This window comes from Colletotrichum jinshuiense, chromosome 9 (genome assembly GCF_051148585.1).
Source record: "Colletotrichum jinshuiense chromosome 9, complete sequence".
Classification (NCBI taxonomy): domain Eukaryota; kingdom Fungi; phylum Ascomycota; class Sordariomycetes; order Glomerellales; family Glomerellaceae; genus Colletotrichum; species Colletotrichum jinshuiense.
The window spans coordinates 2,760,144-2,776,717 of NC_139316.1; the positions used below are offsets into that span (position 1 = coordinate 2,760,144).

At 52.3% G+C, this 16,574-nt stretch overlaps 5 protein-coding genes across 5 annotated transcripts; 3 read left to right on the plus strand and 2 right to left on the minus strand.

Moving 5' to 3' along the window:
- Positions 1–970: 970 nt before the first annotated feature.
- EsH8_IX_000739 (DUF3455 domain-containing protein) lies at positions 971–1,885 on the plus strand (the record flags this gene model as incomplete). The annotated part of the gene is made up of 3 exons (XM_083267075.1): positions 971–1,178; positions 1,227–1,779; positions 1,831–1,885. The coding sequence occupies 3 exons, from the start codon at positions 971–973 to the stop codon at positions 1,883–1,885; spliced, it is 816 nt and encodes a 271-aa protein (XP_083130640.1).
- A 1,284-nt stretch (positions 1,886–3,169) lies between these two features.
- On the plus strand, positions 3,170–5,767 carry EsH8_IX_000740 (uncharacterized protein; the record flags this gene model as incomplete). The annotated part of the gene is made up of 1 exon (XM_083267076.1): positions 3,170–5,767. The coding sequence occupies one exon, from the start codon at positions 3,170–3,172 to the stop codon at positions 5,765–5,767; it is 2,598 nt and encodes an 865-aa protein (XP_083130641.1).
- A 556-nt stretch (positions 5,768–6,323) lies between these two features.
- On the minus strand, positions 6,324–7,158 carry EsH8_IX_000741 (60S ribosomal protein uL22; the record flags this gene model as incomplete). The annotated part of the gene is made up of 3 exons (XM_083267077.1): positions 6,324–6,482; positions 6,536–6,937; positions 7,156–7,158. The coding sequence occupies 3 exons, from the start codon at positions 7,156–7,158 to the stop codon at positions 6,324–6,326; spliced, it is 564 nt and encodes a 187-aa protein (XP_083130642.1).
- Positions 7,159–7,834: 676 nt separating this feature from the next.
- EsH8_IX_000742 (rRNA methyltransferase NOP1) lies at positions 7,835–9,004 on the plus strand (the record flags this gene model as incomplete). Its single annotated transcript, XM_083267078.1, has 4 exons — positions 7,835–7,997; positions 8,059–8,177; positions 8,232–8,892; positions 8,946–9,004. The coding sequence occupies 4 exons, from the start codon at positions 7,835–7,837 to the stop codon at positions 9,002–9,004; spliced, it is 1,002 nt and encodes a 333-aa protein (XP_083130643.1).
- A 148-nt stretch (positions 9,005–9,152) lies between these two features.
- EsH8_IX_000743 (uncharacterized protein) lies at positions 9,153–9,911 on the minus strand (the record flags this gene model as incomplete). Its single annotated transcript, XM_083267079.1, has 2 exons — positions 9,153–9,163; positions 9,476–9,911. The coding sequence occupies 2 exons, from the start codon at positions 9,909–9,911 to the stop codon at positions 9,153–9,155; spliced, it is 447 nt and encodes a 148-aa protein (XP_083130644.1).
- Positions 9,912–16,574: the final 6,663 nt, after the last annotated feature.

Genomic DNA, 16,574 nt, shown 5'->3' on the forward strand with positions numbered 1-16,574 from the left:
GACGGATACAAGGTAGTACCGTCCCTGACAATCTCATCCAGCCTATGACATTGACAGATTGACGCGATTTGTGTTGCTATTTCAGGTACTTTGCCGCCCCGGCTTGCTACCATTCAGGTCGTGGAAGCGCTACACTATTTCTTCACGGACCGCTGGTGCAGGGAGCAAGATGAGAGTAGCCGGCAGTTAAACGCAGTCATAAACATGGCCCCTGAGCGCAAATATTAGGCGTGGCAAAGGTTGTACAGATGCTCGACGGCGGTGTTAGGCCACGGCTGGACAGCAACAACATTGACGTGAAGCTTGTACCTGCCACCACACAACGAGGCCCTTGAGCGGGCCGGGCGCTTGCATCTTCCCTGACCCTGGCGAAGATCGCCTAGCACTCGCACATCCTGGTATTACTTGCATCTTGCCCTTCCACTAATTCGCGCCCATTGAAACCCTCACCCCAGTCCTCATCCTCTCCCGCCGTTGTACGGCTGCATGGCATGGCGGCTGCCGGTCTTAGGCTCTAGATGCCACGAATACCCACGCGTTGCCTCGCACACACAGCGGCAGACCCCGGCTGTCATCCCCGCCATCTTTTTTTGAACCACCGTACCATTCCGGTCTGGGCGGGTCAGTGCCAGCAGGCATGGAGTAACCAGTCAATGTCTTTGGCGCCGGAGAGAGAGGTAGATGATGCTGTGGTATATTAGAAACAGCTGCCCGCTTATACTGTGAACTTACGCAGCTCGCCATCTCTACGATTCATCCCATATATCCAGAGACGAGTCTGTTTCCTTCTTTTTCTCCGTCCTCTAATTCTCATTATTTCCTATCTTCGGTTTCCTTGGTTTCGTTTGGTTTATATTGCGTGGCTTTGGTTCGTTGTTTTTTCCTCTTGGGAACGAAAACATAATCACCAATAACCTACGTCCATCACTTCATCGACTCCGCCGCAAACTACCAACACCCACCCATCAACATGCGTTGCTCAGTATCGTTGGCGCCTGCCCTGGCATCCCTTGCCCTTGCTGCTCCAACTTACCCCACGCTCAACCTCCAAGCCACGTTGCCGGGCACCATCGAGCACATATCCGAGTACTTCAACATGCTCGCAACTAAGGTCCAAGCCACCCGTTACCTGTCCGCCGCCCCGGTCTGCGACCTTTCCGCAGCCAAATTGCCCGAGGGTGAGTAATGCCGTGTCCGTAACGGCATTCACACTAACGTCCATTTAGCTGCAACTGATACTCTCGGAAAGCCCAGAGAGGGGTTGTCCCTCACACACATTGCCATCGGCCGCGGGACTCAAAACTATACGTGCGACACCAGTAACTCAACGGCGGTCCCTGTTGCTACTGGCGCCATTGCCACGCTCTTCAACGCTAGCTGCGTAGCCTCGCTATATCCCGACCTGCTCGAGAAACTGCCCGTGGTCGCCTTAGACTTCAACCTTACCGAGAATGAGATGAACCACCAGCTAGGCCCAAGCAACCTTGCAATCTCTGGGCATCACCTCTTTACCGGAACCGGCGTTCCTCTCTTCAAGCTTGAGACCGAAGGCCAGCGAATTGGCGATGCATACTGCGCTAAGAACGGATCCATGCCAGCGCCCGTCACCGCTCAGACTGGCCAACATGGCGAGGCGGCTGTTGCTTGGCTGAAGCTTCGCACCATTGAACCCAGTACTGGGGGCCTTCAAGAGGTCTACAGAATACACACAGCAGGCGGTAGCCCCCCAGCTTCTTGCAAAGATCAGCCTTCAGCATTTGAAGTACAATATGCAACACAGTAAGAGCATCCCAAACTCTATACCTACTTGCGTGGCTAACAGCATACTAGATACTGGTTCTACTCCGGCTCTGCGCCGGATATTGTCAAGTCCACGGCTCCCTAAAGGGGGAAAAAAGGGCGGGAATAACTTGCTGTCATTGATTCGAGGCGTTGGGGGGGGTTCTGGTCTGCAGTTTACGTGTCATTTCTGTTCGATATACCATCATGTAATGCCACGACAGTATCGCCATCTATTGATGACTGGTGTCTGTGGCTCGAGATTGAGCCGGCCAGCAAACTGGAGCCGTTAGTTAGCACTGATAATACTAAGCCACGTCGTCTACTTAGGGTTTCTACCCGGGTCCTGGTGATGATCAGCACATGTAAGAGAGGGTCTGTTGACGACAATTCCGGGTTTTTCTTGAAGATTGGTTTCGTGCTTCCCGACGGAACTAGTAAAAAACTCGACGGCACATACCGATCAAGCCGTCTGTCCACATCGTCGCTTTAGGTAATGAGTCGCTGGTCTATTTTGAACCGAATTCCAGGCCTTGAGGCACTTACTAAATTCACCTCCACAGGTCTGAACCCTGAGTCTGGGTAAGCCAACCCACCCCACCGCTTGGACCCGACCATTACCGTTAGTACCCCACCGAAAACCTGGGTTGCCCAGGGGCCCTGATTGACGCTGGCTAGCAGTGACTGCCAACAATCCCTTGTGCCCCGCCTGAAAGCCTCTTGCTGATCAAGCGCCCCGGCCACATGCTGACGAAGTCGCAAAGAAGCAGCCAATAGTATGAATATTCCTTTCCCCAAAAGACGCTAAAAGTGGCCTTGCAAACAACCTGCAGTGACTTCACTCGGCTCCTGCACCACCAAACGTGCCAAGCTCTCACCTGAGCTTTTCGTTCCTTACAAACACAACCTTCCCGAGTCAGTCTTGATTTTTTAACCGCTGCAAATACCGAATACCATCCTGTGAATACCGACATACTTTGTTTGTATCCCCTTGCGCCCGAGCTCTGGCTGCTCCATTGTCGCCCGGCTATCGTCACAACGCTACCACCGCTGTACATGCCGCGGTTGCCACTCGCTATTGCCTGATAACGACGGTTCGCCTCGAATCCCCTCGTGGCCGTCACGAATCTTGGCTATTGGCGACAATATCGCCGCATAACCTTTGTTTCACCAAGGTCCAGCCTTTTCGACAGGCTTTCAATCGTACCGACCGATCAGCCGAGCTACAGAGCTGCAGACTTTCGACTGCAGGCCTCACCGACGCACTGCTACCTGCTGGCATTCCTCACCAAACCCTCTCAACGAATCGGCTGACGCCTTGCCCAGGCAATCCGGCAGATGCTGTGATAATTCGACGGTCATGAATAGACGAGCATCTTCTTCTCCCGAAATGCCTCGCAAAAGACGTCGGCTTCGCCAGAAGGCTCCCATGGCTCCGAAATCGCCACAACTGACCTGGCCACCCGCTCAAGTACCCGTTGAGATCTTTGACGAAATAACCACCTATCTGTCTCGGGCTGACGTTAAGAACCTACGCCTAGTGAACCATGAATTCGATCGTATGGTCTCGGCGAAATATTTCCGCAATGTCGTCGTCCCCTTCCGGTCAGAGATGTACAAGGTCAGACAGCAGAAGGTGACATGTCTGGAAGTTGAAGACGAGGAGCAGGCTCGGTCTGTCAAAGATACTCTCTTCTCAAGTGGCATGCGCATCTTCCAATCATTTGGCGAACATATTCTCCGGTTTGCTCTGTCGCTCGAACTGGACGAGGAGACCTTGGCTTACCCACCGATCAAGCCCACCCAGAAAGCCATTACCTCTTACTGGGGGATATACCGGTGGCCCCATGAATCATATCTGCGGTATACAGAGCTGGAGGGACTGGAACAGACGGCCGACGAGACGGCGTCCATGAAAGAAGCTCTGAGGTGCCTCAGTCAGGTACAGGAGCTGGGACTATGCTGCGACGCAGGATTGGGTTACCTTTTAGGGCCGGATCAACAGTTAGAGAGCTCTCCATTGCCGCACCCGGTCTTTGGATTACGCAACTTGCGGTATCGGACACTGCAGCGTCGGCTAGCCCGAGCCGATTCCGACAGCATGAATGCGCGCAAGCTCGCCTTCGAAAGTCCTCGGGATTTTAAGTACACTGTCCTGGAGTCAATGGTGAAAAATGCCGGGTACTCGCAGGAACAAGCCAAGGATGCCATCACAATGCTCTTGAGCACCGAGAACGTCTCGTTGATGAATATCGACTTCGACGAGCGAACCGCCGCCGTCATAGCCAACCACGAGTCCAATGTCAACAATGTCAACAACGCCAACAATACCAACGCACCTGAAGGCGAACAAGATGATGCGGCGCTTCAGCGAGCGGTGGTCTCAGTGTTTGGCGACCCAACCTCGGGCCATCCCTTGCAGCCCAAGAATCTAACCAGAGCTCAGAAAGAGATGTTGTTAGAGTTGGAGTGGGCTCATCGAGCTCTGATTCAGTCATACGTGATTGCGCTCATTGACAACACTCGGACGAATAGCTTCAGCTCGCTGACAACACTGACGATTGCCAAGATACCTAGCAGCCACATTTTCATGTTACAAAGAACGGATTTCTGGCAGAGCTTGCCTAATCTTACAAATGTCGCTCTCGCAGTGGTTGCCGACTGGCGTCAAGTAGCTAAGGTGGCACCCGGCTGCGTGGAGGATAACTTTGTCTCCCCTGTCGAAGCAGTTGCAAAGGTCCATCGCTTGCTCCAGGATCATATTGCAAAGCAGCCCAACGTTAAATTCCTTCACTTTGAATGGGTTTGTGGTGGTGAGTTTGCACCGGGCATCACTCAGCGGAATCAATACGTACTTCCAGCCCCGTTTTGCTTGCCGTCGCAGATGGTGCAACCCGACATCGCCAAATCCTCCGGAGTTTTACTCTCGCTGCCATACGTCAAGCACCTGTCGCTGAAGAACTGCTACTTTACGCCGCAAGTTCTCCTTCAGGTTCTCCGAACAGCGGCACTGCAGTCTCTGGAAAAGCTAGAGCTAGAAACCGTGTCTCTCACAGGGTCACCTACGAGGGACCAAGGGCCTATGGCTGCTGTGTGGCAAGCTCAGGCACACGCACACGCAAACGCACCACTGGCTCAGACCCAGGTGCATGCGCAAGCCCATCCCCAGGCTGCACAGCATGCTCCGGCGGAACCGCCGCCATTGCCACCCGCCCCTCTCCAACCTCAAGCCAACTTGCCTCCACCGCTGGGGTTCCCGCAGGTGCAAGTGGCGATGCCGCCGCCGCAACCAGCAGCTGGTATGGGGTTGGCGAACGTCGCTGCTGGCATGATAGCCCAGCATGCTCCACAGTTAGCACAGGCGATGAATGCCGCAATGGCAATGGCCCAGCCTCATCCGTCGGATGCACCATCATCCCCAAACTGGGGCAGGATGCGGCTAAGACAACCCAAACTGCTATCATGGACGGGTATTATTGAGCGCCTTGCGCCGACACCCTCAGTTCAAGAATTGCTGGCCCGGCAAGATGATCACGACGAGGACGATTGGGTAGAGAGTTTCGTGCAAAGTGACGACGGCTTTTTGCACATTCCTAGGCCGCAAAGCCTCGTTAAAGAAAAAACTTGCTTTGGCATTGAGTACATGTCGTTCAAATCCTGCGGTTACGTGGCCCTGGACGTCCCACTCATCGACAACCATAGCATCCTGCCGATCAATTCTCCATGGCAGGAACCTCAGGACATCGCCTCTCGGCGAAGGGAGCTTGCGCCTTTCATGCAAGTTTGCACTGACAGACTGGCAGCCAAGGTCACCAACTACATGAGCGCTCAAGAGCATTTCAATTTGACCACCGCATTTGGTGTGGACACAGAGTGGGCCGGTGTTTACGATGAGGAGGTCATCGAGGCCGCGAGGAAAGATGGCATTGTTCATCCCGGTAAAGGACGTTTCAGCGGTACAATTACCAAGACGGCAAATCAGAGCTGAATCTGCAGTTCTGCGAGAGACGTTGGGTGTAAAGAAAAAGTACTGTATAACGACGGTGACTGGGTTTCATTTTGGGAAGGGTTCGTCGCACTGCGTTGCGACCCCTCGGCGTTATAGGCACGATACCACGGGAGAGAACCACATGATAGGCGGATATGGTGACAAATTGGCCAACAGGATGGGGATTAGAAAAAGTAGCCAGACAGCACATTATCTCATGTCTGGACTGGTGACATCGCAGATCACTGGCACAAGACATGGTTCAGAAGCAGGCCAAAGTTGAATGCATTTCCTCGTATCCATTGACGCCAATCATGATAACTAGGACCGCCATGGGGAATCGTTTTTGCATGTTTGTTTATTGGTGGCCCATGCAGACCGTTGCGTGAATTCGCATGCCAATCCCTAAATGCCATGAGACCATAGCCTTCCTGTACACCAGCATATGAAAAGCCGCAGTTTTTTGTTCCACGCATCCATCGACCCAAGACCTCCCAGGTGTCGCGTTTCCACGCCTCCTCACGTCATGACCGCACAAAAATCGACATCAGTTCGTTTATGCGGCGGTGATGGCCTGGCGGACGCGGGCACCACGCTGGCGGGAGTTCAGGCGGATCTCCTCGCGGCCAGCAACGGCGTCGGACTTCTGGACGACCTCCTCGCCCTCGGTGAGGATGAGCTCGATGTGGCAGGGGTTGGACATGTAAGGGTTGATCTGGTTATGTTAGTTTGACCTTGTCAAGTCACCCGGGTGCGGAAAAGACATACGCGACCGTGGGCACGGTAAGTTCGTCTCCGTTGCTTAGGGGCCTGGTTGACTTGGATGTGCTTGACAATCAGGTTGCCGGTGTCGAGGCCCTTGGCATCGGCGTTGGACTCGGCATTCTTGAGGAGACCGAGGAGGAACTCGGCGGACTTGACGGGCCAGCGGGCCTTGGAGACACCGAAGGCCTTGCCCTGGGCAGTGCGGCCGATGGAGCCAGCGTAGCGGCGGAAGGGGACGGCCTCCTTCTTCTCGGAAACGTTCTCGAGGAAGGTGACGGCGCGCTGGAGCTTCCAGCCGTTGATAGCCTGGGCCGTCTCACGAGTGTTCTTGAAGGACACACGGAGGTAGGCACCGCGGGCGCGGGCCGACTTCGCGGGGGCAATCTCGGTCGCAGCGTAACGAACCTGGGGAACGAAGGTGTCAGTCTCGAGTTGCAAAGTCCATTCTCTCCCATCATTGCTCCAATTTTCCACCCAAGATAAATCGCGAAATTTCGTTTTTCCTCCCGGTGACGAGGGGTAACATCTTCTCGACGGCGGCGGTGGCAGACAAATCCATTCTCTTCCTTTCACCAAATTCTTCTTTTGTTCGACGGGACAGATGGGGAGCAGCATGCACTTACCATCTTGATCGTTGGGTGTGGTGATGGTTTCGGCGTCGGTGGTCGTCGTGGGCTGGGCTGTCAGAGTGAGGTTAGAAGAAATTCACAACTTTGATTGACCCTAGCCCTCCTGCGCGGGTTGGCTCGCTTGCGGATCGGGAAACGCCAGGGGTCGGCCTTAGGGCTCCGCAGCCCTACGGGGTAAAATGACATTTCCCCGGCCAAAATGAAGGAAAAAAGCATGGATAAATTAGAGGACTTACAATTTGTGTAAGAGAGATAATAAACTGGGTTTCTTGAAAAGATTTCAGCCAATTTGCAGTTGTCAAAAAGAAGTGAAATTTTGCCGTCTCAATCGCGCAGTGCCGCACCGTTCCAACGCCCCAGTGCTGCTCGGTGACTGCGTTATCTAATCGCAGAAAAAATCCTGCCGGAAGACGGCACCTTAAAAATTCCGTAGCGACCAATCAAAGTGCTGACCCCACACTCTTTGCATGTCTGGCCCGTGCGTACTCATGAAGCTCTCAGAAAAAAAGTCCAACGAAAAATTTCAATCACCCAGCAGTATCCAGTGTTCAACCCGCCATCAGAGGATTAGCACCTGCGCCTCCGACCAATTCGACTTTTCACAAAGCGGGAACTGCCTGTCTGATCTGAACTCCCCCCTTACACAACACTCAACATCCGATAAATAAAAGACATGGCTCCTTTCACACCTCGCGGCGGTCGCGGCGGCTTCGGCGGACGTGGTGGTGGTGACCGCGGTGGCCGTGGAGGCTTCGGCGGCGGTGACCGTGGTGGTCGTGGAGGTTTCGGTGGACGAGGTGGCGGCCGTGGAGGCTTTGGTGACCGTGGCGGTCGTGGTAAGTCTTGAGCCTATATCTGCGATACCAATGCCGCGCATATTTACTGATTGAACTTTAGGCGGTGGTCGCGGCGGTGCTCGTGGCCGTGGTGGCATTGACAAGGGCGGCAGAGGTGGCAGAGGCGGCGGCCGTGGAGGCTTCAAGCCTGGTCAGAAGGGTGGCCAGAAGGTCATCGTGGTACGTTCAAACATCTTCTGCTGTATCAATGTCCGTCGCTAATAACAACAACAGGAACCCCACCGTCACGAGGGTATCTTCGTCGTTCGCGGCAAGGAGGACGCCATCGCGACCCGCAACATTGTCCCTGGCGAGTCCGTCTATGGCGAGAAGCGCGTCTCGGTCGACGACAGCGTCCAGAACGAGGACGGCACCACCACAACCACCAAGGTCGAGTACCGTGTATGGAACCCCTTCCGCAGTAAGCTGGCCGCCGCTGTTATCGGTGGTCTGGAGAAGCTTTACTTCGGCCCCGGCTCCAAGGTCCTCTACCTCGGTGGTGCTTCCGGTACCTCAGTTTCCCACGTCGCCGATATCGTCGGTCCCACCGGCTTCGTCTACGCTGTCGAATTCTCCCCCCGCTCTGGCCGTGACTTGATCGGCATGGCTGCCAAGCGCACCAACGTCGTCCCCATTGTTGAGGACGCTCGCCAGCCCCTCAAGTACCGCATGCTCATGCCCATGGTCGACGCCATCTTCGCCGATGTTGCCCAGCCCGATCAGGCCCGTATCGTTGCCATGAACGCCCATCAGTTCCTCAAGGTTGGCGGTGGTATCCTTATCTCCATCAAGGCCAACTGTATCGACAGTACCGCTCCTGCTCACAAGGTTTTCGCCATGGAGGTCGAGAAGCTGAGAGCGGAGCGCATCACTCCTAAGGAGCAGCTTACGCTAGGTAAGATTTGTTTGCCTACCCTACTAGAAGGTCAAGAAGCTAACCAGTGCCAGAACCCTTTGAGCGTGACCATTGCCTCGTCGCTGCCGAGTACTCGCGCTACGCGAAATAAACTGTTGGTAAAAAAAATTGTATGCGTTGCGTAAGACAGTGGGGCGGGTGAGCGGTTGAATCTGTACATTTGCGAGATTCCCACGAGATTTGACTTTTGCTTCAATGGGTACGGTCGGTCGGACTTCATCTGGACAGGCGTTAGGAATTTAGGACTGGTCTAGTTCAGAACTTGCATGTTAACCCATAGAGGTATCAAAAGTCCTTCGCGGTGAAATGACATGTTTAATGGGCTTATAGACTGAATAGGAGTAGTTGTTCGGGTACCATCTTGCGATTGTGCCTTATGTCTAGTCAACGGTTTAAACGTGATGGTCCTAGAAGTTGATTGGGAGATGTTACAGTTGTCTGTTCCCCGAGACCCTGATTCCTATTCGAATACGGTCATGCAACTCCCCTCACTCTATCTCCAATAACCCCAATCCAAGTGCCGGCGCCCCACTCATCATTGACCCATCTAGCCACCGCTCACCAGCCCACGACCCCAGCTCAGGATACCGCGGCGGCGCTATTTTAATGGTCTGCCCGCCGTCGATTCTCCACCGGTCCTCGTAGCAGTCGGCTTCGATGGGCAGGCAGGCGAAATAGACAAGCCGCTCGTGCTCGGGCTGCCAGTCCATCTGCTCCGCGGGGCCACTGGCACCGACGCTCTCGGCCCACGCCTCGATCGTAGCGCGCTGCTGATCGAGGAGGGCAAGTACGCATTGGCGGAAACGGAAGTTTCTGGAGGCTGCGTCACTGAGCTGGTCTCGTTCGCGCTCTCTGCTCGGAACTTTTGGGGGCCGTGGAGTGAAGAGACGCTCGCGGGCGGGGCGTTGGTGGCCGTTGGTGTAACCAGTGGGGACTCCTTTGGGGCTTTGATTGACGATAGGAGAGTTCCCCGGTGTAAGCGGCGGTGTTGGTGGCATGGCAAGATCGCCGTCTATGTCCACATCGATGTTGATATAGCTGGCGTGTTTATGATGCGGATGCAGCCGCGTAGGCTTGGGCGGATCAAGATGGCCTCGGCTTTTCCTCCTTGTACTGTGGTCTCTTCTGGATCGGGAATGAAGATTTTCGTTGACAAACCCCTCGTTAAGGCTGAAGTCCGGCTCCGAACTTGCTCTTCTGTGTTTGGTAGACCGTCTGCTTGATCTGTGTCTTCGTGGCATCGCGTCTTATTTTCAGATCGGGCTCGGTGGAAGCAGGTGCACGGGTTCAGGGTGGCGATTTTGACGACATCAGAGTCGGGCACGATCATCCTTGGGAGCTTGAGGGGGGTTTATCGCCGCTTGTACGGGGACGATGACATTTTGAAGGCTTGGTCGCTGAATTCAGATATTGGTGCCTTGTGGAAGATAGCAGGGTTCAACCGCGAGTGTTCTAGTCATCGATACTTCGGCCTCCAGGACAAAGATGGAAGAACCCGGTGCTCATGCTGCCGACAGGGTCGAGTTTCTAGAAATGGAAGAGCAAAGGTTATGGGTTGAAGAGATGATCCAGCTGCTGGCAGCTGAGGTCAACTTGGTCCAGCTTCAAAACCCAGTGCAAGTTCCTCAAAGAGGTATGGATTTGGCATTATATTCATGTCGTCGAAAGAAAGAGGACCGGCAATGGGTAATACAAAGATGCCGCAGTGGGAGTTCCAAGGCTTATTGAAAACACTTGGTTTCCCATTTTCCCCCAGTTCAAGGCTCAAAGGCAGCGCAGACGGTCACTTTAACCCACTGAAGGGCAGAGATTTGGCCCTCCAATACATGCAGAACAAACCTGAGCAAGTGTTGACAGAACGGATAGTCCTCATTGAAACCATCTCTGCAGCTCTGACTCCCCGTCACATCAATAGTTGTCAATAAACTTCCACTGCAGCCGTTTCCTCCGACATGGAGGCCATAGGCTCAAACACAGTAATATGGCCGACTCTTGGTTAAGAATATTTCAATACGCCCACTTTCATCTGCTACGATGTCTCAATTGCAACGCAAGATTTTCCACTCTGCGCAACAAAAGGTCAAACAAGTTAACTGTAGGTAACGGCAATTACTTCTGCCTCGGTAGGACAGACAATTTGGCCCCTTCCTCACGGATTCTGCATTGGAATAAAGAATCTATATATGCAACAATTGTATTGGCTTCCTATACCGTCATATTCGTTCAGTCTGGTTCGATGTTTAGGCGGCTTGTAAAGCAAAGAAGTTGACTCTGCTAGGCTACTATAGTCTTGACGAAAGTCCTATTCCATCACCATATCTTTCTGTCTGCAGCGTGGGTATTTTGGCATTCTATGAGAGCCATTACACTAAATTCTAAATGCCCTTGGACTGCATTTGTTACCGAAAGGAACTGAGAACAGTCTAGGACACAAACGTTTCACTTTTCAACGGCTATAGGAATGAATAACGGTTGAACTAATCAGAGCACTCCAAAAACTAATAGACAGCGAAGCGATGATCTTGTACTCCGTATTATCATGCCGAGTTGCCGGTGCTGTTTCATCAGAACACTCCTAAATACTTCTTGTAGTGGCCGTTATCGCATGGTAGGACGAGAAAACCCTTAGGGCAGAAAATGGCTTGGGTCGAGGGGGCAACTACACGGTGTTGTCTTTGGAGCTGGGAGTTATGCTTGTGGAAATCCAAAGTAGGGGGCTGAAGAGTTTAATATTATATCGCCTCATTGTTTTGCAAAAAGCCCATACGGCTAGGATCAACTTCCTGGGAAGAGGCTGTCAGGTTCCAGCTGCTTGGACTAATGTCTTTAGATGCCAGAACCTTACCGGTGCCGCGTGGCTGAACCGCAAGGAATATTATTTCTGTAATAGAATCTTTCTGAACTCATCCCCTTGTATCAGGGTGTTTGGGCCAGCTGTCACTTTCATGATGTCGCCTCTTTGCTGTGTATCCTTTCCGACGAATACGTCGTCTTTTCAGGCATACCAGGAGCCATCAAAGAACCACGAGATCCAATCAATGACTATTAAAAGTCTTGCTCATGGCCGGTTTCAATCACAAAAATGATGTTTTAGCGACCTTGTTGCAGGGGACCTGAAAGAACTAGGTCGCTTCATCCTGGTGCTAAGGTACGAGATTGACACACAACCTAGACCGAGGAAACAGCCATGGGCAACGAAATATCCAGATCCCGGTTAAGAGATTACTGTCTGGGTATCTGAAGGTTGTGTTCGTCAGGGTAAGGCAGGGGTGATCTGGTCTGGAGCAGAAGGCCATCCTGTGGTTTGTTTTCCTGATCTTGAGGGGGGGCATATTCACCGTTTCTTTCACCAAGTTAACAGTGGGAAATATTACAACAGTAATTTTTTTCTTCACTGGATCTTGTAGCTGTATTTAGTATGTATCCTGATTAGTCGCCGCTTTGGACTGAATCTTGATGATCTTGGTGAGCCAACTTTGAGTACATACCAGCACGTCAATTCCAATTGATGCATCGTTTCACACTGATGCATCTGTTTCAACCTGTATGCCTACCTTGTTCACAAACCTATTTTTAATGCATCTACATTTAAATAGATGGCTCCGGTTTTTATCGCAATTGAGGTAGCCGAACAGAACTTGATTTGGTCTTGGAGAATCTGTTCGGTGCCCATTGGCACCTCAGCCGTAGGCGGACAACCCATTTTCAAGTTAGCCCGTGGAATTATTTGCCAAAGTTTCTTGCTTATGTGATAAACCACTATTCTCATAGTTGAACTCATTCTTTCGATGCAAAGCTGGGCATCTGCGTCCATTTTACCGACCTATTCAAACGCAACAGAACCAATGATTATGCGCCAGCAGATAGCATGGACGGGTAGGAACAGGATAGCAAGCCTATCCTTTCCGGCCACAAAGAATTTAAAAACAACTGCTTTCTCACCGTCTATAACTTTAACCTAAGTGTCCAAAAGATGATAAAGTGGACATTAAGCGGCGCCATTAGACATCACACTCTTCATATCGCATCCAAAGTCCTGGCAACGACGTATGTAGCTCCTGATATGGTAGGCTTATGAACGCCCATCATGTCGTCAGAACTCAGGTATAATACAACGATACTCTGAGAAGCTTCAGGACAAAACCAAAAGCGGGAGTTTAGGAAAGTGCGTGGTAACCTATAACTCGTTTGGCACCCAACGAGAATGAATGCGGGTAGATGTAGTGCTGTAACCTTTTAGATATAAAAGCCTGAGGTGCTGCTCCTCTTGAAATAATGACTATACCAAAAAGCAGGTATGCTACGCAAGGAAGGTTAGCCACCTTGGTAAGAAAGTATCTTTCTGCGCCCTAAAGGCAGCATAACCAAGGGATAATGGGCGCGTTTGAGGTTAATACGTAAATAACCTGGTTGAGCAATAAAGTCTTGCTCGCCGATTGCACGCATTTGGGGCTTACATTCGTCAAAATAGCCCCGAGTTCTTTATGCAAGTTCTAGACCCTGACTGGTGTGGCCTCCTGATTTTTTATAGCATTTGTGCCATTCATAGAACGCCCCGGGGGCACAGTCTTGTTATCTTTCGATTCACTAAACTGCCATTTAGCGACCATCACATCAGTATACTGTGGTGCTGAGCAGAGTGTTGCCAATTGAAACACTGCCGACGATGTTTCAATCTGATATCCGTTAGGCTCCATGTAGCTTTTCATTGATAAGAGGATGAAAGAAATGTCGCATCTGATGGTCTGCTCTTGACGGCACCAGCATCAGACAAGAGAACCGAACACGGTAACGAACCATCTAGCCAAAGCACCCTTGGTTCAGCCCTGTCCCAGACGACCCGCTCTCCCGGTTTTCCCAGGCCATTGACTAGAATGGAACCTAACTTTGTTGCGTTGGCTGCAACCTACTCAAATTACTACTCTGGTCAGTCATGGGTCTCAGATGCAGGCCGCCGCTCCAAGAAGGATTCAGCCAGGTACAATCACAGTCATGCCTTCTAATGGCTTTCAATCAATATGAACTCTATCAGAAGAGCCGATAAACGAAAGGGCTCCCTTCAAACAGAAGTATTAATATGTTCTAAGGAAGAGGGAAAGAATGAAGCTAGATTGCGAAGAAATACGTGGTGGCCTTACGGGAGTAACCAAATGTCTATCGACGCCCTTGCCAATACCTCGGACCCATCTGTTACAGGAGCCGGTCCCGCGGAGCAAATCAGCCCGTTCAGTAGGAGCTGATACATGGGGGAGGGGAACATCGACTGAGCGTTCTAGGTCAGGATACTGATATTAGCCGTTGAAACTCTGGTTGGCCTTGGGATGGCATGCTGGTTGGAGAAACGCCTTGTGGGTGCCGTTCCTTGAAAAGATACCCACCATCCGACCCGGAACGGGACCCCACTTTCCCCGCTTGAGCAGCGCGAAGGATGAGTGGGTTCTTCTTGGGAGAAAGGCGGGCCTGAACTCCGCTTCGAACGTCACCCCCTCATTGTCACCGCAGCAAGACGCGAGCCCTTCTAAACCCTGTCCTCCGTCTTAAAAAAAAAAAGAATAAAAAAGGCTCACAGCTAATCAAAGCTCGCTCGAGACCACCAGTACACACCTCGCGACAGCCATTGCATACCGCTCAAATTTCCAGTCAGCGGCACAGTCACGTTAATACGGTGGCTGTCTAGAAGTCCAATTGACCCGAACCTAAGCTTCGTCTTCGGCGTACAAGGTTTCCCCACCGCCGTGTGGGCCCGCCAAGTCGAGAGACTTGATTCAACCGGTCATCTTTAACCATCAAGTTCTATAGCGGTATGGCTTGGCCCGCCCCAGGGAATCGGTACCCAAATTCCACAACCACAGCACGGACACGTCTAGCCCTCGTCCCATTTCAAAACACGAGCGACGAGTCTCCAGACGGCATGGATGTGGCGACTCCGTCCCAGCTTTTAACAGTGCCAACGGGCATCCGATCACCCTCACTTCGAGAGCGCTGTCAATGGCGCTCTACACGTGGATCTCATCAACAAATTGCTGACTTATCAGCCAGGTGCGGTAATGCTGAGGTTTAACAATACACCCGTTCATCACGCAGTCATTCTCTTGTGACTGGCCGTCATTGCTAGTGTCTTCCTGGAGATGGGGTTGCCGTCAGCCTTGTGCCCGCCAACGGTCGGGCAATCCCCTGTCGCTCCTCGAAAGGGATTGTGCATTCTGAATTCAGGCGAGGGCATAGTTGTGACACCATGCTACCAGTACATCGGATGAGACGGTGGGAAGTAACTATGTGTCTTACTAGTTGCCGCCTTCTGTGGCCTGCACCTGCTTTAGATGGCTCTGCACCATGTGGTGTGCTCGAGCGAAGCATCGACAACAACGATCCGCTTCCGGTAACATCGCCGGAAGATTCCCCAAAAACATATGGCCTTGCTGCGGCTCGAGTTGCCGTGAGAAATCTAACCAACAGCAAATTTCCTCGAGTCGTTGCCCAAATTATCTGTCGAGACGACCCTGCTAGCGTCGCTAGAACCAGCAAAGACGGGGTTGTCTCTCTGTTCCAAAGGTGACGCATCCAATTTGCAGCACTCTATCCCTGCTCTGCGGTGGCTTGACAAGGGTTTCACTAAATACGCTAGAGTCAAGTCGACGGTTTTCTGAAGAGTTACAGGTGGCGCAAGCTAAAATAATCAACCATCCAAAAGGAGAAACAAAAGGCCAAAACACCGCCTGAATGCAGAGCCGTTTGGTAATTATGCCACTACCAATGGTCGTGTCGTCGCCGCCTTGGCCGTACCCTGACTGTCCAAACTTGAGCAAACTGACACGCACAGTTTGCCTATTTGGCTTGCAAGGCTGATAGAACAACACCCCAAGACTGCGACCTGAAAGTCATATCAGGGGTAGTCGACAATCATGAGGAGGTAAAGCTGTGAGAAGCAGATGGGCAGGCAGATCTCAAGGGGCAGCCGAGATTAATCCTGTTATTCTCTCCCAAGTGCGGCACTGCGATAATGCATCCACACAGCCAAACGGAACCGAATTTCAGGGGAGCCTTGCCATGGCGCAAGTCAGCGAACATGGGACTGCTGTTGGGATGGATGGGGGCAACCCCCGGCATCCCCAGGTTCGTCTGACCCCGCGCCAAGCTGGTTGAGTGAACTAGTACAGTGTGAGCTAGTACGTAGTGAGCTAAGTCCTCCACTTGGTCTGTTCCACTTACGACAACAGGAGCGAACATGGCGACCACGGCCAATCTCAAGCCTTTACCAGGTATCTCTACAGCTTCCCTCCCGCTTTTAACCCGAATTGGTACTTACGACGCCCTACTACAACACGGAACGTGCTCTTGAGGGCAATCTAGCCAATCCTGCCTTGCACCACCCCTGCTATAAGCCATGCGACGCTCAAGGGCCTGCAATGCCCCGTCAGCTTGATGGCTGGCTCCGTTCCCTGGTTCTTTCATGTCGCGGTCATTCCCATCACCTCCGATTCTATTTCTTACGACTCTTCCGGTTCATGTTGGTTCCTGTTTCTCGAACATACGGTTCCTGGGCTTTGGTTCAACACGTCCACTTGTGTCCCCTTGCAGAGCATCCCGGTCACCAGCCGGCATAGCATCTCGAACGGGACGCCAACATAACCTACAGCCATTACTAGGTCGATAAGGCCGTC